The 22505-nt window shown below is 34.2% G+C and overlaps 1 protein-coding gene across 10 annotated transcripts in view; it reads left to right on the top strand.

Annotated features, from left to right (window-relative positions):
- Positions 1-22505, top strand: part of DMD (dystrophin) — a 1193355-nt gene that overhangs the window by 941343 nt on the left and 229507 nt on the right. For all 10 annotated transcript variants that reach the window (XM_054050408.1, XM_054050369.1, XM_054050393.1 and 7 more), the window contains one exon: positions 14741-14930. In XM_054050408.1, coding sequence (XP_053906383.1) covers positions 14741-14930 — 190 coding nt within the window. The remainder of the gene's footprint in view (positions 1-14740; positions 14931-22505) is intronic.

Raw genomic sequence — 22505 nt, 5'->3', positions numbered from 1 at the left:
AAGGTTTTTTAGACACCATGAATTCATCTGTTTGACAGGTTAGTGGTTTGGTAGTTAGCTGTAACCTAATATTAGTGATTTCATTGCAAACGTTTAAAAAGGACAGCACCAGCATTTTGCAAAGAGGCCTTCAGCTTCAAATATTGATAGCAAATTAATAACTAAAATTAAGAAGGAAAAGTGAAAGTAGAATGTCTAGAAAACCATTCCTTACTTCTCACAGAGTTGCTCTTTCCTTTTTTTTTTTTTTTCTCATTGTTGGTTTATATTTTGGTCTTGAGTAAAATAGAATTCTGTTGCTTTGTTCCTATTTACTGTGTGTTAAACAATGTTTATACCTTTCTGATGAAGATGAGAACAGTTGTCGTGCTATAGTGAAATCCATCTGGACAAAATTGTTAAACAGTTTTAGGTTTCATGGACTAACTTGAAACAAAAGGAAACTTTAATATGGATATTTCAAAGAAACATTCCATTTGAGAAATCTCACTCCTTTGTATCCACAGAAGGTGCAGGAGGAGTAAGGTACTAAGGAAGACATAAGTAAGCCTGATTTTGTGAGAGAAAGAACAGAAATGTCAATTTTTGTTCTTACTGCATTAGAGATTAAGACAAATGTGTTCTTTTTCTTAAAGGTGAGATTTTCTGATGTAATTAGAGTTTTAGTCTCTGTTTGAACAAGAACAGAAGCTAATGCTCTGTGCCCTGAAAATCCAACCTTAAATCTATTTCCTATTAGTCCACAGACAAATTAAAAAACTGTAGCAAACTGATTATTGCTCTCATCCAAAGCTTATTGCAACAAATGAATGTCTTTCCTTTCCCCTCAATAGACTTCTTATCAGGCTTCCTGTCCTTTAAAACAAACAACTGAGCAGAAATTAATAAAGCTGATGGACTAGCAGAGTGCCAGCAAAAAGGAATTTGACCTTAGTTGTCATTTTTTGTTTGCATTATTTTTCTTGTGATAGCTTTGTTCTGTTTTCCCTGGTGTTTTCTATGGATTTTTTTTTTTTCTAACAGCATTTCCTTGCTATTGCAAGCTTTCGTGCCTCACGATTGTTTAGCTGTTGATCAGTCCCTGTGCAGGGAGTGTAAGCTTCTCCCTCACTGGCTTGTCAGTCATGCTTGAAACTGAGAGGATAATTCAGCCTGCCTATTAAATTTTTAGTCTCTCTTTAGAAGTTACTCCTGAATATGTCAATTTGACAGCAGTGTTGCTTGCCTTTTGTTCTGTGGCTGCATTTGACTATGAACAGAATTTCAACCAGAGATGGGTTTTGTATAAACTCACAAAAAAAAAAAATGTCAAATAACAAGAAGTCATTAGTTTGGATGCGGCTCAGTGGCACAGAGGCTGATGATCACTACACTTATGGACAAGGCAGAGACCTGGGGTAGTGGCATTACTGAGGGCAGATGGGAAAGCAACAGAATTAGCAATGTGATTTTCTTACATGTTCTAAAGTAGAGATGATGAAAGATCATTGAGGAAAAGTGAGAATAAACTGGCAAATCTTGAGGACAGAACTCTTAAAGTATATGTCTTATAGGAACATAGAAGGGGGAACAGAACATAAGCAAGGACTTTGTGAAGAGGAAAATGTCAGTATCTTCATGATCCAGTATCAATCACATATCCATTATCAATCACAGCTTGACCAATAGCCCAAATTTAACTGTACTGTGCTACATTGCCTGACAAATTTAAAAAATGTAGAGCATTTCCGCAGCTACTAAGCATTACATCTCCTGCAAACTATAAGAAATATTACCTCCTGCAAATGATGAGACATAATCGCTCTTAGAACTATCGCTCTAGCTGGCATATCTGCAGAATCTTCTGTTGTGCAAGATACATGATTGATTATGTATCCGATACGTATCTGCTTAAGCGCAATAGTGCTATGTGCAATGAGTCATAAATATTCACTTTTTATTGGTAAAGAAAAAAAATACTATTTTCATCTGTTTAAAATACACTACATATTTTTGAGATTACTTTTCTTCGCTTTACACGGTATGCGGTGAAAACAAATATCTTGGAATTACCTAAAGTGCCAAGCTTGCAACATCCATTTCCCACTTCCTCCATTTTATTTTATTAGTATTTAGTATTTTTTTAATTCTCTTTATTTTCTTTTTCCTGTTTTCATTCCTGTTATTTATATGCTTTTTTTATTTTTTAATTCATGTTAGGTTAGACTTGTGTCTAATTTAGTGGATTTTTTTTTAAAAAAAATTCTAACTGGGATGCATTTTCTATACTCTACAAGATGACTTATATATGCTGGCTTTGGTTATTTTTTTGTTTTAAAATCTGAAAGAGATGCTGCTGCTTACTGTCAGTAATGGTAAACATATCAGAAATTTCCATGAGTTTTTGGATCTTAGAGCATGTCTGTGTTTGATGCTTCAGCTATATTAAGTAATTATTAATACTGTCTATTGCTCTATTAAGAGCCATATACCTTTACTGATTCCAGGAGTGTAGATTTATTTTTGTTGTAGCTGACCTGCAAGTTTTACATTGTGGTCTGACTCCAAGGAACAGGAGGCAATTCTTCCAGGGTTGTCCTCTCTCTTTGTTCCTGTGGGAACACCAGCAGAATAGATTTGTTCAAATAAGATGTCACTAAGAAACTAGAGCTTAGATCTGCCTTTAATGACACCCTTTCTTTATACGCTGTGCTGACCCCTTCGAGCTGTGGGCACTTGTCACTGTTATTTCTTTTCATGTTGGGGAAAATAAAACTAGAAGCCTGGAACATTTTTATTTAATTTTGCTTTGGCTAAATTGGTTTTTATATCATGCCACTGCTTTAGTCATTTTACGTCTGATGTTGCTCTCCTTTGTGCTGGTTGAGATGAGGTACCCAAGCCAGCATCAGGAGAGTGAGTTAAAGATGGATGTAATATTATTTTGTTTTTTTTTTTTTTGCTAGTAAACTTTCATATGTTACTATGTGTTGACATCTTTGGCAGGCTGTTGATTTTAATTTCAAAAATACTACATTCCTTCAAGGCTACAGCTAATTCTGAACCAAGCAGAATAGAGAGAGTTTAAATCTTTCTTGTGTCTGGTATTTTCGACACATGTATATTGAATCTTTCTGCTATCATATTCCTGATGATTTGTTACATCTGGAATTACTTACAGTCCTCCCTGTTTTTGAATAAAAACTAAATTTGCCATCTTGCTCTTCACATTCTTTTTCCAATGGTTAATTCATGCACTGAATAACACCTAGTGCTTCTCCCTTGGGACAGGCTCGTAATGCTCATTGTTGAATGTTATTTACATTGACTACATTATTTGTTCATAATCTCAGTTTTTCATTCAAGAGGTTTCTGTAATAAATTTTGCATCTGTGCATTAGTTCCTAAAAGGCCTCTTGTATAGGGGCTTAACTTGTAGATAGTAAATCAGTTATGTTGCTTTATTGCTAGTTTTCATCCTTTGTTTCAATTAATTCTAAGACAAAGTTGGCAACTATGTTTTTCTCAGTCACACAATCTTATTGGTCCATACCACCTTATTAAATAAATATAGAATGATATTTACACATGAAAACAGAAGTCTTATTGAATACTCATTCTCAACTGAGGGCTTAATTTTTATTTCTGATGGAAACAAAACACTTTAATATTTGTATAGATGTAGCCTTCATAGGTGGTTTCTCCTTCTAGATATATATTTGTTTGGGTACTGGTAATGGAGGGGCAACATGTAGCTAGTCATAAATATTAGAGACTGTTGAACATAATTACATGGTTGTGTGGTGTCATCAGGGGTTTACTACATGCCTAATGTACTTAGCTTGGACTGAGTTAAATGAACTACTCAAGTTTACTAGAATAAGTCACTAATTTACATACCTTCCATCCTTGAAGGTACTCAAAAGCTGTCTGTACATGGTCCTGGTAACTGGCTGAATGGATTCTGCTTGAGCATGGGGTATTGGACATGATGACCTCAAAAGGTCCTCTCCATGCTCAACCATTCTGTGACTGTGACCCAATTTATGGAAAGGAGTGACTATCTGTTGACGGCTTTTTGTGCTTTCCACTGATTTCTCTTAACATCGGATATTAATATTGCTTCTTTAGCCAAACTATAATCAAAAGTTACATTATTTTGTTGCTAATAAATAGATATTAAAATAGAGGCCAGAAGTTTTATGACATTTTCTTTTCAAAAGTATTCACTTGGAAAAATGACTTTAGTGATGCCTTCACATTTCAGAAGACTATGTGATCGGTCAGAGTTATTCCTTGCAAGACCATTTGAATATGTGTGCTCTTTATTTATTTTTTTCCCCCTCAAATCCTGTTTACTAGAGATGGACTCATTAAAAAGAAAATGGCTATCGAGTTAGTAATTTAGAATGTATTGCAATGCCCTTTCACTTGTGAAAAACTACAAATGTGAACATATTTCCTGCAAGATGAGATGGGGTGCAATTTTTCAGCTAATTGGAAAAAGCAGAACTAAGTCAAGGACTGCCAAACAGATTTCATTCTTAAGATATGATGATGATTATTGTGTCAAATGCAATCATGAATATAAGCATAGAGCTGACAAGAGTTCAAGTTGTTTTTAATCAGGCTCTTATTTAGATTTAGGCCTCCTGCTCAGAGATAACAGCAGCTAGGTGGAAATGAATTATTTTAAAATATGGACTTGGTTCCTTCTGCAAAAAGAACAGGACTGTAGAAATTTATGTTTCAAAATCTCATTGTGTTGCCACATCCAAGACAATTTAGAGTTCATTAACACATCTGTTTATAAATGACCATTTAAAAGATATCTTTTGGTTAAATAACAGAAAATATAGAGAAATAGTTCCTTTAAAAACCTAATGATATACATTATGGATTTCTTTGCATGAGCTGAAATAAAGCTGAATCATCAGTTAAACTGATGAATGCATCAGTTATGCACTCATTTCCATGACTAACAATTTGAAAGTGATTTGAGGACAAGTAGACATAGGTTAAGGAAAAAAAAATGCATCTCCCCAGACCTTGGATAAACTATCTAGACTATATAGATGCGTGACAGTGAGTACAAAATCATAAGTCACAAGCCAAATAAAGTGTCTTTTTGATGCAAAGACTTGATAATTATGTCAAAGTTTACTGAGGAGAAAGAAATCCTTGCAGATCATGCATTATTTCAGAGTTGGATTTGGATGAGTCTGTCAGAATTGCATGTGAGCACACAAAATTTCAGTATACTCACTTTTGTCTCAACATTTTGCAGCATACTAGTCAAACATCCTTACTCCCAGACTTAGTGTTTTTGTGTATGTATGCCTGTCATCACTCTGTTAAATTGTCCAGGATTGTTCATTGATGGGTTACATTTTCTTCTGCTAAGAATTCTTATCTTTGAAATTTGTCAAAAAAAAAAAAAAAAGAATTTAGGTAGAACTATCACAGAAGATCCTGTTCCCATTGAAATCAATAGCAGGTTAGCCATTCATCTCAGTGGAGTTAGAATTTTCTTTGTAAGGCTTTTATATCATACATCCTGAGTTCTGTTGAACTAAGTGCAAGCTGAGCATCGCCTGAATTTGCTGAATTGGACTTTATAATGTCATTATTTATTTTATATTTACGTGATCTCAAGGAACAGAACTAGAGTTACAGTTTCTTCCCAATGTTTTTGAAACCTCATAAGAAAAAAACAATAGTGTTCCTCTATATTCTCATATTACCTCTGGTTATAATTCTTGTTGTATTACGATCTATTTGAACATTATCTCTTTGTAGTGGGAAACAATCTATATTTCAGATTTCTGGAGGAATCTGAAACCTCCTAAATAGTAAAGAATAACTACATAAGATGTAGAGCAGTTCTTTACAACTAATATTACTGAATTAGCTTATGTTGATATAAGAAATGGTAGGCAGCCTACCGTCTCTTTCTCTTACTGAGATGCTAACTAGTTTTGGTTACCAGCTGCTTCTGAGCTGAATATTACAGATCTGCACCTAGACCATCATCTTGCTTTCTTTTCAGCAGTTTTATGCTTCTTAAAATATACTGAGATATTGGAAAAGTCTTTTAAAATATCTTGAGTCAATCTGATCCATGAGCATCTTTGTGTAACGTGAGTGGTTCTTAAGATCCATGTTTTAGAGGGGAAAAAAATAATGTGTGTGTTAATCTAAGTGTTTTATTTAATGTTGCTCTCACTTAACATATGCATGGTACAATGATAACTATAAGTGCTGCCAGAAATGTTTTCTAGGCTGGCAGCTGAGGCTTCCTTCTCTTGTATGGTAGCAAATAACTCTTCTGCTAGGCCAATGAGCTCAGCGCTCAGAGGTTGCAGCTTTAAATGAAAGCTACATTAACAGTTTAATAGTATCCTTTGTGAGCCCTGATTGATTTCATGTAATGCCATCAGTGCATTTCAGTCTTATTAGATTTAGCTGTTGCTACAGTAATTAAGAATAAAAAATCTAGTGCTTTTAGAATATAATGATTTTCATAATCAGTTTTAATTACACTTCAGTGTCTTAGAAAGCAAAGATTTTATCTTAATAAATTGTATCTGAGTAATTAATAATCTTTTTATTAGATGGCACTGCTGGCTGCCTTGGAATCTCAAAAGAATGATATGTTTTGGAATGCAAGGAAAAACATAATTCCATGTATTATAGACCATGAAGTGTGAAGAATACTTAAACAGAACAAAAATCTGTTTGCCTTTTTTTCAGTAGAGTAAGACACCAGTTTTGTCTGATTGTTTTTAGGTTTGGTTTTAGGATTTCTTCTTTTTTTCTGAATTCTCTCTTTAATGGGAATACCAGGATTATTAAATATTATCTTCCAATGTTTTGTTGCAGCATCATTTTAATATGAAGGTTAGACAGGGATCAATTCCATGAGTTCAGGGAACTCTGTGTGTGTTTGTGAGGTTATTTGTTCTTTTTGTTTGTGTTGGGGTGGGGTTTTTTTTGTGGGGCTTTTTTTTTTGAGGGGGGGTCTGTTTGCTTGTTTGCTTAAAGAATACTTCTTTTAAGTTTTGACTAAGAGATGTTAGCCTCTTGAGTGAATCCATCAGAACATTATTCTGTATCTAGAAGTAATTTTTAATGATTCTTCATATGTCTGTGGTTGATGAGTGTTATTTGAATTCCCTTTACTTTAACCTGGTAATTCTTAAGATTGACTGTCTGGAAAGTGATTGGTCTTAATGAAAATTTATCAAATTAGAAATCAAAAATAAACATAAATGTTTTCAGTAACATGAAAGATAACCTGTAATTAGTTTGAATTACAAAGGAATTAAAATCATCCACTCAGTTTAATTAGCAAATTTTCTGTAGTTCACGATGCAAGTGTAATATCTGTGGCTATGATAAACATAGGGAAAATTTACAACTACATTATGCTTTTATATATTCTAGACCTATGCCAAGGCAAGAAGAGAAAAGGAGGCAAAAACAATGGGGGCAAGAAAAGCCTATTAAAAAAAAGCCTCTAATTCTCTCTATGCTTGCCATCCTATTAAGAGGCATTTGAGGTATTTGGGATCCCATAAATGAACAGAGTAGAAGAAGAAATGGAAATTATTTTTAAAAAGGTTGGCAAGTAATTTTCCTCTGTGATGACACAAATAATCTGTGCTGATCTTGGCAGGTGCTTCTTTAAAAAGAGGATACTTAAAGGTCCAATAAAGAAATCTATCTATGTAATTTTTGCCCCAGGGTCTGATATTTCCTTTGTTTTAGCAACCTTTCTCAGTACAACAAATAATGCTGTAGAAGAGATTGTGGATTAATATCCAAATCTGATCTGAAAATTGATAGATAAACACATTTTTTTCTTTTTTTTTTTTCATTAAGTATCAATGATGTTTTAATAGAGAAAAATAGGGAACAAATAGTCTAAATTCAAAATTATGTTTTTAAATTGCTTTAGTGTCTTTAGTAACAAAGAAAGCTGTTCAAAGGAAAATGCTGGAAGTTTTTGGTGATTTTTATTATTTTCCTAAAGGGTCTGGGTGGTTTGAGAAGGGCTGTGACAGGTATAAGACTAGAAGAACTCTAGCCAGTGAACAATGGAGGGGGAAAGTTTCTCTCTCTTGATGGATTCATTTTTCTAGGTACATAAACACCAGAAACATTTTTGAATACATTGTATTTTCTGGTTTTGTGTAGTTTTACAAAAAAGTACTTGTCAGGAAAAAACACTTGCATCTTGCTTAGCGGTGTGAATAGCTGCTCTTTGAGGCATTTTCCTCTCTGTGTCAACAGATTTTTAGAAAGCACAAATTATGTGGACTTATTGTTATGACTAAGAGATTCTTTAGGGTATTCAGATTTTAATAGCTGAAGAAACTTTTATCATTTAGGAAACCATGAGTAATTATCAGGGAAAGAACAATACTGTGTCCATATCAAGACAGAGAGTCCTGGAGGACAGGGGCATTTAGAAGCTTTGTTCTTCTTTCCTACAGAAGTAAAGAGAATCAGCAGAGGATGGCCTTTGTGTATTTATTTTGCAGCAGATGTAACACTTAGGCTTTCTCTATGTACAATGACACCTGGAATTTAAAATCATTTCACTGGTTATTTGTAAGTAATCGATATAGGTAGTGCAGCCAAGGCAGAGGTGCCAATGGTCTGAAGACACTGAGAGTCAGTTTTCTGCCAGTATCTCACATTGAGAAATAAATCTATGGCAGAGGGAAGTACTGCACATACAAATATAGAAAGAAATATGTCACTGATAGGAATTCACTTCCCTGAATTAGGAGAGCAGTTCCCATTGGGCTCCAAAACCACTTTTTCTTGTTCATTTAAATGAAATGAAATCTTTCCTTCTTTCAGTTCTCCATATCAGCTGTCACCAGGGAGATATTAGCAGAATAAAGATTAGGGAAAGAGTTCTAGAATGTTATTGTTGCCTTTTTGGAGGTAGCTTTTTCATCAGGTTTGTCCCTTAGTCCTTACGGGAAGAGACTAAAGCACAAAATGACTGAAAAAAAAAACCCAACCTGGAAGCCTGCCTTTCAAGTACAAAATTCAAGTACCAGCACACCAAAGCCTTCCTGGTTCCTCACTCAGAATAATGGGAAGATAAGGGCCTGCAGATGAATGTTGGCTATATCAGAATGCTGATCTCTGAAGCGTTTCATACTCTGATACTGTAGCTCTGCATTTAGTTCCACTTTGACACTTTATAGTCATTTGCAACATAAAAGTAATTTCAGAAGTAGAGATGTTCACAGGTGAGCGATCTCCTTTAGTGTGGGATCAACTTGGTGAAGAACTCTTTCCAGCAAGCCATACAAAATAAGGACATAAGCATCTGTATATAAAGACCACTCATAAAAGTTAGATGCACAAACACATGCCAGTGCTCTACAGGAAGGAAAACCTCTGTCAAGATGGTTGAACAGAAAGCTTTTTAAGCAAACGGGTCCTGAGGACAGGCTGAGATAACTGTGATTGTCCAACCTGGAGAAGAGAAGGCTCCAGGGACAACTTATAGAGACATTCCAGTACCTGAAGTGGGCATGCAAGAAAGCTGGGGAGGGACATTTTACAAGGGCATGTAGTGATCAGTCAAGGGGTAATGGCTTTAAACTGGAAGAGGGAAGATTAGATTAGACATTAGGAAGAAGTTCTTCACAGTGAGGGTGGTGAGGCACAGGCACAGGTTGCCTAGGGAAGTTGTGGATACCCCCTCCCTGGAAGTGTTCAAGGCCAGGTTGGATGGGGCTTGGGGCAGCCTCATCTAGTGGGATGTCTCTGCCCGTGGCAGGGGGCTGAAAGCAGACGATCTTCAAGGTCCCTTCCAACTCAAACCATTCTATGATTCTAGAAGAGTTACTGGAAAAATTGTGTCCCAGAGTGAGGTGTCAAGTTGGTTGAGATTCAGAAAACCACATGAAAGCAGTACTTTAAATATCTCAACATAGTTTTCCACACTTAAGGTATATCAGAGTTAATCTGCAGATTAATCACTTCCTAGCATTTATTAATAACCTTAACTGGCAGTATAAAATATAGTCCCTAGATTCCAGAAAAAATTACCCTAAGTAGCATTCCCCAAGTAAATTAGTGTGATTTATTTTGAATTTGCATTTCAAAATTCTATCAGTAATACTTATTTCAATAATTTAATGTTCTTGTTGAGATGTTATTTTTTTTTTATATCTGTGACATCTGTCTGTGTTCCCATTTTATAATGAGGTTAAGTTGTTCTGCCTCTGATAGGTTCTTTATTAGTCCAAGTTAAAGCAACTGAAGAAGAGTAACCAGCCAGACCTTAAATCTATTTTGTAGTAAAAATTAAATGTTCCAGTAAGGCTTTGCAGTTTTTCCTTTGTCACACTGGCAGAAGGGATCTGATCCTCTTGAAAAGTGCAAACTGCTTCCAGCATTAACAGGAAGGTGCATGTAGCTCAACTTGTCTGTGATAGCTGGCTCCAGAAAAGGGAAATTCAAGTAACATTTGTTTGGCTTTCTTTTAATTGTATGGCATTGTTGTATCAGAAAGGAGAAAATACAGTTATACAGAGAGAACCACATAAACTATAGAAGTAAAACCATTTACTGATACTTAGTTAGCCAGTAGTCCAGGATATTTTAGTGTACAACTCAGTGTGATAACATTAGATCATCACAGTCTGCAGGTGGAAGTGTGATTTAGTGATATATTGAACACCAAATGATGCAGAATTTCTCCATCGTTACTGCTCTTAAAGGAATACCTGTGGAATAGAAATTTGTTGGGTTTTCCATTATGAATATTTTCTGTGTTCTTCAAATATTTCCTTACCTATTATGTATTCTGTACTAATACAATGTAGTGTACATTGGAATAATGCTCTGCACTTACTATATTTCCTGTTACTTGAGCATCTCAAAACATTATTTAAACACTGAACCTTGCAACATATCTTGTAATGTGAATAAGTGTTACAATTTCAAATGAACAAACAGATACTCAGAAAATATGACTTTTTCTTCTTGTTAGGTTACATAACAAGATATTCAATACTACAGATTTTTTATTTTGTTATATTTATTTCGTATGTATAACTTGGTATGGAGTCTGACGTTTAGTGTAATAATACAGTACCTTGCTTATGAACCTAAGGATCACACAGATGTCAGATAACTTATTTTTCCCCTGTTTATCTTCCCAAACTTTTGTAAACAGATAAGTTTTAAAAAATATTAGCTTTAAAAGTTGACAGCATCACAACAATGTCTTGTAGCAGAGACTGGTATATTTTTTTTCATGGATTTTTTTTAAACTCTTGAAAACTTCTTTCTGTGAATACAAATATTCACAGTTGTACACATTGTATGACTTACTTTCTATTTTCTCCATTTTACCTCAATTTGAAACCTCCAGCTAACACATTCTTAAGAGAGGACCATAATTTCTGTCTCACATGACAACTAGAGTTTGTCAGTCCACTGTCACAGATGCCACTGGTTCCTAAAAATCAGTCCTCAGACTAGAATGGTGACCACCTTGCCTTCTTTTGATTGGGTAAAATTTAGGCTTGGAGTTTAGGCTTGGAATTTTCTAAGCTTAAAGTCATTTACCACTATAATGAGGAAAAAATTGATTTTGACTTCGAATCTGATGCAATAGTTGTGTACAGACAAGAGAGGAGAAACAAATTTCCAGAAATGCCTGTCTCCGTGTTTCACAGAGGAAGTGTAGTAGCCTGACTTCTGGGTGTCTATGAGAAAATAAGGTGAATCCCACATTTAGTATGTCTCCCATGAACAGGAAGCTTTTGATTATATCACTAAATGCTTCTTTTTATATCATAGTAGAATAAATAGGATAATATGTTATGATTATCTTTTAGTATTCAGCAGCATTTTGATATGTTCTTAATATGCAGTTTTCCATTTACGCTAAAATATGTTTTTGCTTACTTCATGTTCTTTTCTTGAAGCTTGCACTCACTGCGGAATTTAACATATTTGGATGTTACAGACTAAAATGAAAGCATCTTTATTTTGGTTTTGTGCAATAATTTCTTGTTTGATTTAAGTATTGTCTCCCCTATAATTTTTGTGCAGTTTATCTTATGACATGCTGGATTGGATACTCAGTTTTATTCTCCATTTTCAGACCACCTTCTCTCTATTCCAACCTCATAACTTTGAAGTAATTAGAAAGCCAAGTAAAGTGAAGCTTATTGATATGCAGAGATGCCGATGTAGTTGAATGTTTATTGTATGTTAGATGTATCAAAATTGAAAATGCAAAGTACTAGATAATTTTAGTGGGTGTATTAGTATGCTTGTAGATAAGCAATGCATCTCAGTAGGCAGAAGGAATTATGTACCATAAGATTTCTGTGCATCATAGAATAGAAGTGACAGAAGATTCTTTCTAACTGAAACTTCGTTCTTTACCCAGATCAATAAAATGCTATATTCTCTCATGTAATCTGGAAATTTCTCTAAAACATAAATTCCGACTTAGAGTAATACTTCTAATAGCTCTCCCTCTGAATGTATTTTTCATATCTGTGCTTGTGTTCTTATTTTTTATAGATTAAAAATGCACCGGGTGTTTACACTAGTGGATGGATTTAGCTTTGGGTCCTACTTCTCAGGATACCATACAATATGTTAAATACATAGAAATAGACTTAAGCTTTTTTTGGTTTGTTTTTTTTTTAAATCTCACTGTGTATTTTCCAAATGCTGCTATTAAAACATTACTATGCATTTATAGGAACTCAGGTAAGATTGTAGTTAAAAATGTGTCTAATGTTTTGAAGGAAATGCATGTGAAAAAGTGTTATACCTGATTCTCAAAGGCACTGATACTAGCTATCGTGCTGCACACTGAAAATTGAATCAGAATAATGCTATAAAGCATATCTTACAATAGAATTGTGCTCTGAAGAACTGGATAAAATATTTTTAGTTTATGTAAGTTTATTCCAGTTTCAAGTGCTATTGAAAAAATGTGATGTTATTTTTCAGCTAGAAGTGAGAAATAGGTCAATACAGTATTTTTTAGGTAAAGGTTTTTCTGTTTCGTATTGGTTCTTTTCTAGGTTTAAGCTGATTTAATATTGTTAGTGTATTTAGATGTGATATCTATGTAATTATTTTTTCATTTAACCAAAGAACAACTCTTCATTGCAGTTGTTCTAAATTTGAAAAGTAGCCTAACATAAGCCATGTTTATGTCCATATAGAATAAAGTTGGGAGAGAGATCATGTTTACTATTCTGAAGCTTTGTGTCTCGCTTTCCCCCAGAGAGGCCCCCAGGGACACATTCTAATACAGGCTAAGCAGGGCAATGATGCGGAGAATTCTTGTAGGTGGCAACAGGTGCATCAGAGATAAAAATCCAATCCATTATTAAGTTTTAAAAAATTGATGCATAACTTTGTAGTGAGACTTTCAATAGCTTTCTCAGTTTTTGAATCAAAAATATGTAGATACATAGTAGCTGTTGTGAGATTTGACTTTTAGCAGAATTTTTTTTTCTGAAATAGTTGTCCTAGCCTGTAGTCTCACTGAAGTTTTCTGTTCTTACTATCCTCTGCTGCAGCTTACTTACATGCTTGTTGAAAAACATGTTGAGTCAGTGCCACTTGGCAAAAGTAGTGTCATTTTTTTGTTTCTTTTCTTACTTCTGCTAGTATATAAGGCTTTAGGATGGTATCATTACTTATAGAGGAGTTCAACCTCTTCATGACATCAAACAGGATTTGAAATAAAGATTAGCACATAGAAATTTCACATCCTCCTCTGTTAAAATTATGATAAATTACAACTTGAGAAATTATATCTCTTGAAATCTAGTATCTTAGTCTCTGTCTAAATAACTATAAAGCTACGCAGAAAATCTATCAATAAATAGGCAAATTTCCATAGATTTATATTCTAAACATAGATCTGCATCAAATTGCATCCATTCCACTTGAAATAACACAAATTGTCAAAAGATTTTGCTATGTGTTTCCTAAGATTGAAAATTGCTTGGTGATCATGCTGATGTTAAGCAAATATGCATGTAATATAATAGACTTGTGTTAGTGAACACTATGTCATACTTACCTACTTACATTTATAAATCCATATTCAGCTCAAGTTCAGTGCAAAAAATCATGGGGTACATGTTGCACCTACGTTGCATGTGAATGCTGATAGCACACAAATGGACTCTTATGTTTTTCCAGCACTATAATTGCTGGAGCCTTTGGCGTTCTTTCCCATTTATCGTATTTAAAACAAAAGGAAAAATACAAAACAAAAGATAATGAAACCCCAAGCTTCATTGTTATTAGAGTTTGAAGTGTTGAATGCAGTCTCCAAAGTTTTCAAGTCATAAAAACTAATAGTTTAATTCATCATGCCATGCATTGGTCAGAAATTATTTCATGATTTCTAAAAAAAACCCAAGTATTCCCACTGTAGTGTTAATGACAAGTAAGAAAACAATATTTAATTAAAACAAATCAAGGAATTACTTCTGTGTTTTTAATTTTGCATGATTCAGGTTGCTACTTCTGTTACTTCTTCCAGTCACTACTTCTCAAGAAAAAAGATAAAAAAGGAAACCTACCTGCCAAACATACAGTTCTGTTGCTGATATATCTGCAAACTTATCTTGATTGGTATATGAAAAATATATAGTGTGTCTTTGCATTTTGATTTCATGAGAAGAAATTGTTTTCTTCCTAAGAATGTTGCATTTGACTGTTTGTACTTGTGCAGGGTTTGTGAACGTGAAGCTGAGCTGGAATCAGCTCTGAGAATGTTGCAGCAATTTTATCTGGATCTCGAAAAGTTCCTTGCTTGGCTTACAGAAGCTGAAACAACTGCAAATGTCCTGCAGGATGCTACACACAAAGAAAAGATACTTGAGGATGCCAAAACGGTTCGGGAACTCATGAAACAGTGGCAGGTAAGTCAAATGCTTCAGTTTTAGAGACGTGTCGGGTAACCAATGTGTTAGTTTTTTTTTTTTCCAGTGTGCAGCTACTCAATCAAGCTGAAATTATTTTGAAAAAGAGAACTAGTTCTATACTAACCTTTAAAGTATTGCTTTGGTAGTTGTTGCAGAGATCTAATGTGAGTCACGTCACGATTGACATCTTTCAGCATGTAACACATTTGAAAATGTGTCTTGAAGTACATGTCTAAAATGCACAGAAAGGAAATTTTGATGAAATGGATGTTTAGATATTTTTTCCTCACACAAAAGTGATTTGCTATCCAAAGCTACAGTCTTGAATTGAGTACTTGACAGACATGAGAGTAATTTCTGATATTTATAGAAGTTATATGACTTGCATCAAGTTTATCCTCTGTAGCTTAACTGAATTAGTTTTTCTCCATAACTTTCAAATACATGAAAAATGTTAATTTGGTATTTGGGTGTTTATTGTCAACAAGCTCTGTTGCCATAATAAAAAGAGATAATGGTTAAAATTATCCTAGTTAATGGCTGGGCAGTTTTTGGAAAATTGTTTTCTACTGGCAACAAAATGTTTTAAAGAGACAGAATGCTGTGTTTGGTGTTTTGCAGAATCTTGACGAGAATGGAAAAATAATTGGTTGAGATAGTGCTGTTGAAATATGTTGTTATACTTCCATTGTGCTTACTTCACTGTATTAGAGAAATACATACTTCTGTGTGAGGCCTTAGATTTCTTAAATATGAGGTTGGTTGGCTGTTTGGCAGGCAAGGTCCTTTCTTTCAGTATTCCTTGATATTACATTATTTTCATGTTGACAGAAAATTCAAAACTAGAAATGCTAGGCACTGAAGGCTCTGTGCTTTGATTTATGAAAAACCACTGTGAAAAACTGCAGTTATAAGTGATTATGTTGAGTTAAGCACATTGGATTGAATGCTACTACCTTCATTTGGCGCTACTGTATTAATATGTGGCTTTAACTACTTGACTGAATTGCTGCTAAATTCCATTACATTATACTCTGATATCTACTGTTGTTGCACTGGACAAAAGTGAATTCTGAGCGACATTTTTAATAGTGATCTATCTTTATGCTAATGTTTTTATAGTAACATACCTTAAATCTTCATGTATTTCTGAGTTCAGTTGCATCATCCTGGAAAGCAGATTGCCATGGAAGATAGTTCTAGACTAAGTCATTCATTTTCAATATAGACTATGTTCTTCTATTCTCCAGACTAGGTTTTTGGTTTTAATGGTGCTAAAACAATTGAATTATCAAATATTTGCAGAAGTTATATTTGATGTGGTAATTGAAAGAATTTTACAAAATAGAAGTACTAAAATCTTAAGTCAAATGCTTCATTTTTAACTGTAATAAAGCTTTCTTGACCTGGTTATCTTTCAACTTTATATTGTTTGTTGTTTTGTTTTTTTTAATTTCCGCATAATAACCATCCAGAACTACAGATACAAGGAAAAATGAATGCATACAAGTCCTTTCCTCCTTATCTAGTTATTGAAAAACATAAAAACATCTATCATGTGAACAACTGCTTAGAACTGTAAGCTTTCTTCTGAAGATTTTTCTACACTTCAGTTGAGACAAAAGCAATGCATTTGTTTACTCAGTAATACAACGTGTTAATGTGTGTGAAGCTGTTGTCATGACCGTAGGTTTTGCTGGAGACTTTGCCTTATTATCAAATGATTAATAGTGATTTTGTAGCAATTCAACATTATTGGAGGGACATATGTGCAGATAAAAACAAACTTACATGGCATTCTCTTTTTCCGCTAGTAGCTGATAGATTTTTCTGATGATGTGTATGTGAATTTAATGGACAATGCCAGTATAATTCTGTTGAAAACAAAGCATGGAAATAAATTAGTGAAGGCTATGGCTACAGTTACATTGGCAAGTTAAATATGTACTTGATCCTTATCTGGCAGCTGGGGCCAGATAAAAGTAAAAAGCCACATCCATGTTTATGAACTGTTCAACAGTTCATGTAGTCAAATATTATGCTATGGTTCATTTTATATAAAACTTTCCATTATAAAAATAAATAATTTAAATGACATAAGGAAATAATTGTAAAACAAAAAAAAGTAAGTTTATATAATAGTCTGACAGTGTTTTGCTGTAAAATTAATTCATTAATTAAGATGGGGAATATTTGCAATAGTCATAACATAGTGCTCCATATCAGTAGTCTTAATTGTAAAAACTTTCTGTCCCAATAAGTACAGTTTCCTGGTAGTGGTGCAAATATTGTCCATCTATGTTGCTCCAAAACTGGATAAAGGAGCACATACTAAGAACTTTTACATCTTAAAGCACAATTTTGTCAATGAAACAATTTTATTGATGTCAGCTGAATGGTCAGGATTTTTTTTTTTCATATGCTCATCACTTATTTGTGCACTGATTCTTCCAGTCTTCATACCCTACTTCTGAAACTTCTCTTCCACAATTTGTTTTGATGCATAAGGATGAAAAGTAAGAACATGACAAAAGTGTGGCAGTTTATGACAGCTTATGTATGTAAAAAATCAAACTTTAATAAGTCACTGAAATCTCAGAATGTGTGTACTTTGTGGAAAGAGATTATTGCTCACTAATCCATATCATCAGCCCCATAAATCATAAATAGTGACAAGCTTTTTCGTTTACTCTGTATTGTGGACCAGAAATGTGCTTACCTTATAAACCACACCAGGAAATTACTTGTATCCCCAATATTTTACTGTGTAAGTTGTACATGTATAAAACCAGACACATTCAAATACAGTCTATGTCTTTAATATGTGTTTAAGATCTAGGATATGTAATATAACCACAAACCCTGCCTCAGCATAGAAAAGATCCTAAATACTTTCATCCAGGATTACACTTTTCCAATTCACTTCTCTTTTTTCACATAAAGTCATATTTTTTTCGTCTCATCAGTCAGACTGAATCCAACTCATAGGTGGTTAAACAAAATGGTAGGTCCTAATTAAAGATCATTGTCTCACAAGTCTTTTGAAAGAAACTTTGACTATCTAGGTTTATAGAGTTAGTAGGTATTGTTAGAAGGTATTGTTAAATATGATGTGGACTTTTAGTTCTGCAGTCTCTGTCTTGTTCTTTATGCAGTTGCATGGACTTGGATAGTGTGAAAATAGTCATTAGCAGTCCTGAAAAGTTACAATTCTGTTTTAATCTGCTGGTTCTAGGCATTAGGTATAAGGCAGTGTTTTGATAAAGAATTCGCTACGCAAATAATGAAAAGCCCAAATTTCTGAGTTCAGTAGTAGCTATATCATGTTGTCACTAAAATGTTTATCTTTCCTTTGGTGATCCAGCAGTTTTCTGCTTTACACTCTCAAGCTTTAATTTGTTATTTGAAACAACTAGGAAAATAATGTCTTGATGTGCAGAAAGTGTTTTATATAGCAGAAGTTGCTTGTCTTGGAAAATGTCACATTTCTAGGGGTTTCTTCTGCTTTTTGTTTTCAGAAACCATTAGCTCAAATGTCACTAATAAAGATTAATCTTCCCTTGGTACTTAGCAGTTTATTTAGTAGCAGAAGGAGAAGAGTGAGACTTACATAACTGCAGGTTCTAATTACCTTATGATGTAATTATATTAAGCTGTTGCATTATAAACACCTTGTTTGTTTATATAAGCACGTATTTGGCTGCATCATTTGTCTGAAATGACAGCAATGTGATAGTTGAGGTGATTCACACAGTTAGAATAGTTTCTGGAGAATTTTCAAGGATACAAACCAGTTACTCCAAGGAGTTGTGTAATTATGAGCTGCTCTTTATTGTCTAGTCAAAATAAATCATGTGTCCCCATGAGGCCAGGTTTGATAAGTAGCCATATGAGGGAGATGAAAATAATTAATTTTACTTTCTGCTTTCTACTTCTAGTGATATGAACTCTCAGCTGTATTAATTACTGGTTTGTTTTTTAAGCAATAATTGTATGTGACATTTTATACAGCTTATGTAATACTGGATATAATTTTTAAGCTACTGTGGATTTATTCTGTTATTTTATGAATGCAATCATTTAATACTAAGCCTGTAGATGAATTTAACCACAGTTTTATTTTACTGAAATTTGAGAAAGAATACTACATGTGACACCTATTATAGTAAAACAATATCTGGAGGAACTTATAAACTATCTACACTGGTTACAAAATGTATCTGAAATAATCTATGATGATTGATGAATTCTTTGTAGTGTAGACTAACTAAAATTATGACAGCATATGATAAATGAAGCAGAGTTAATAAGTCTGGCATGAAATACATAGCAAATTTATTTTTATTACCACCTTCATGCTCACTTAGCCTATAACCTAAGTCATTTTCCACTAGATACAGGAGTTTTTCTGCTGATACTATGAAAAATATGCAGTGCCTTAAGTTATACCCAAGTATGGTTAGTAGCTGTATTTTCTTACAGTGTTGTTTATGTCTAAAACAAAGGACATGAACAGCAGGCAAGGCACTCTTTTCTCTTCTATTCCTATCAATACTTCAAAGTTTGTGTTTAAGGTGTCCAAATATGGTTTCGTTTTTTTTCTCAGTAGTAGAAAGCAGAGGTAAATACATGTTCCTGACTCTTTTCAGTATAGATTCTCTCATATAATTTACATAAAAATGCCCAGCACAATTGCTTTTGTGACATGATGTGTGGGTTAGATTATGAACCTAACATGGAAGAGAGAGAGAGAGAATCTGTAACATCCTTGCTCAGCTCAATTGACTTTACTAAAATATATTTAATAGTAACTAACTTTCTAATACTTCCAGGCTGTGTTCTGAAACATTTTCTTGTCCATATCTGCCTGAAATGGTTCTCTGAAAGCTTTAAAAATAAAATGTATTTTTTTCCCTCACCTGTTTTTTAATTAAAAAAAATTAATCCCACAGATTTACCTTTTATACTAACAAGTTACCAATTCTCAAATAAAACCTATTCCATAGTATCTGAAATGGATGGAATAACAAATGTCTGAGCTATCTTACTCCATTGAATAATAGAAGAGAAATTTCAAAATCCAAGTTTTAACATCAGTGATATTACAGCCTAATCTGAGACAAGACATGATATTATCTGTGAGTGAAATATTACCATGTGGATTTTGTGAAATACTGGATAATATTAGTTTGAAAACACCCCGTCAAGAATTTTTCAGTATTGTGATTCGTAGTCATGAGGGAGAGGAATAACGTTTCTTTGTTGTTAACTGCAAGTGCTGAACTGACCCAGCAAAAGCTCTATGAACCTTGACTCGCAGTTTTGACAGGCGTGGAATTCCTGACCAGAGAGAAAACTCCCTCTTGGCCAGTGACTGTGTTGTGGTTATGGTGCTCATCTGCAAATAGGTCAGACCAAATGCTCGAATCGAATGTTTTCTGTTAGAGCTAAGTGCCTGCTCACCCAGCTAATAGTAAAAAAATTTTCTTTGTATTCCTTGGATTCATTTAAATTTGTCCTTAAACTTTAAGCTGGCACATTTGTGGCAACAGCACTCTGGGGTGTATTCAGCAAAGTGTTGCCAGCAAGTCGAGTGCGGTGACCTTTCTCCTGTGCTCAGCACTGGTGAAACACACCTGGAGTGCTGAGTCCAGGGCTAGGCTTCTCAGAGCAAGAGACACAGACGCACTGGAGCAATCCCATTGAAGGACAACCTTGATTAAGGGTTTGGAGCATCTTTCATATGAGGAGAAACTAAGAGAGCTGTCACTATCAGCCTAGAGAAGAGAAAGCTCAGAGGAATTTTATTCGGGTGTATAAATACCTGACTGAGAAGACTCTTCTCAGTAGTGCTCAGTGACAGGACTAGAGGCAGTGGGCACAAACTGAAACACAGGAAGGGGGTTGGATTAGGTTATTTCCAGAGGTGCATTCCTACCTTGACTGTTCTGTGATTTTTGTGATCTCTGATCTGATCGCATATTCAGTGGTCATATAGACAGTTATTCTGTAACCGAATTATTTTTTACTTAAATATACTAATGAGAAAGCTTTAATATGAGAAAGAAAGAAAATGGAAACTATTGCTATTTCTTGAGAAAATTTCATAAGCATCTCCCAAGAGTTCTGAAGTAATGTGTTTGAGGGAGGAGGAAAAGTGGATAGTAAAGAGAAAAAGATCGAGTGAAGAGAAGAGGCCACAGAGAATAAAGATAATGATATGTTTTAAAATTACTCTTATCAGTGGAAACTGATGAGGAGATTGAAAGGCAGGCGATGAAAGTATTACAAGCATTTTTCAAAGTACCATAAATTAGAATTGAGGATTTTTTTCCATACGGGCAGAATTGAAATCTGCAACCTTTGACCTCTAAGTGTTTTTTTCTCTTAATCTATTACTCTTACACCAAAAATAAAGCTTTGCTCAAAAAGTGTCATCCAGACATGAATGATGACTTGCTTGAAATAATTATTTTTTAAATGGGATTTAGTTTGGTAAATTTATTAGTGTATTATCAGATTGACGCTTCTGCTCAAACAATGCAGGAACGGATAGCACACTTCTGGATTGGGATCTCCTACAGGCTGTAGTCCTCTACTTTGGTCTGTTCACACTGAGTTCCTGGTTTGCTGATGATATCACATCTTTTGATAAAAGAATCGTGTTTTGTGTTAATACCCGTCTTTTTAATTTGACTTATTGGATGCAGGGGAAGGAAGTACTTTCCAACATAATAAGGTAGCTTCTTGTAACTCTGACAACATATCAGTGTATAGTGTTTATAAATGTGCCTGAAAAGCAGGACAAAGATGGTATCTATGTTTGATAGGTTCTGCGGTTTATTTTATGAACCATAGATAGGCATGATAGATGCAATAATCCAGTAGCACAAAGGGCCAAAGACACTTTTTAACATATTTTAATGTCATACCACTCAGCTACATTATGATTAATGTGCTGCTATAGAAGGCACAAAGATAAGGACATTGTTGGTTCAAATGGTATATAATCTACAGTCCTATAAAAATGAGTAAAGTGGGTGAAATCAGTGAGACCTCTTAAGTACACAAATATAAATGTATATTTGTGTTTGAAGCTTTAAGTCCTTGAAGACATGCAAATGAGTAACCCTTTCAAATGCATTCTAAGGATCAAGTCTGAAAATAAATTCAGTTAGATTTTTTTGTTTATGTTTGCTTCATACTACTGCAGTTTGTCTGGATTAGGCTTGCTGATTTCTGGTTTATTTTTCCTTCTGAGAGAAGCAACATTTTTATTTAAAAACTGTTTAACAGTCACATTGTATGTGGTTAAGCATTATGATACAATATTGATATCGTAGTAATCCTGCTGTCTTTTGAGACTGATTTTGCTCCATTCGAATTACAATGGCAATTTCATTGTCACTTCCATATAACAATGTACTTTGATGTAGATAGGGCCATAGAGAGGGGGAACAGGAGGCTTTCAGTGAAGGGAGGAATACCACAGAAAAATAGAAGAAAGTCTGGAAAATGGAGCAGATGCATAGAGTCAAGTTACTGCGTGGTGCAATGTTACTGGAAAGTTGA

This window comes from Cuculus canorus, chromosome 1, assembly GCF_017976375.1.
Source record: "Cuculus canorus isolate bCucCan1 chromosome 1, bCucCan1.pri, whole genome shotgun sequence".
In the NCBI taxonomy this organism is placed as follows: domain Eukaryota; kingdom Metazoa; phylum Chordata; class Aves; order Cuculiformes; family Cuculidae; genus Cuculus; species Cuculus canorus.
Note: the sequence above shows the minus strand (reverse complement) of the source record. Positions and strands in the feature narration are given on the sequence as shown.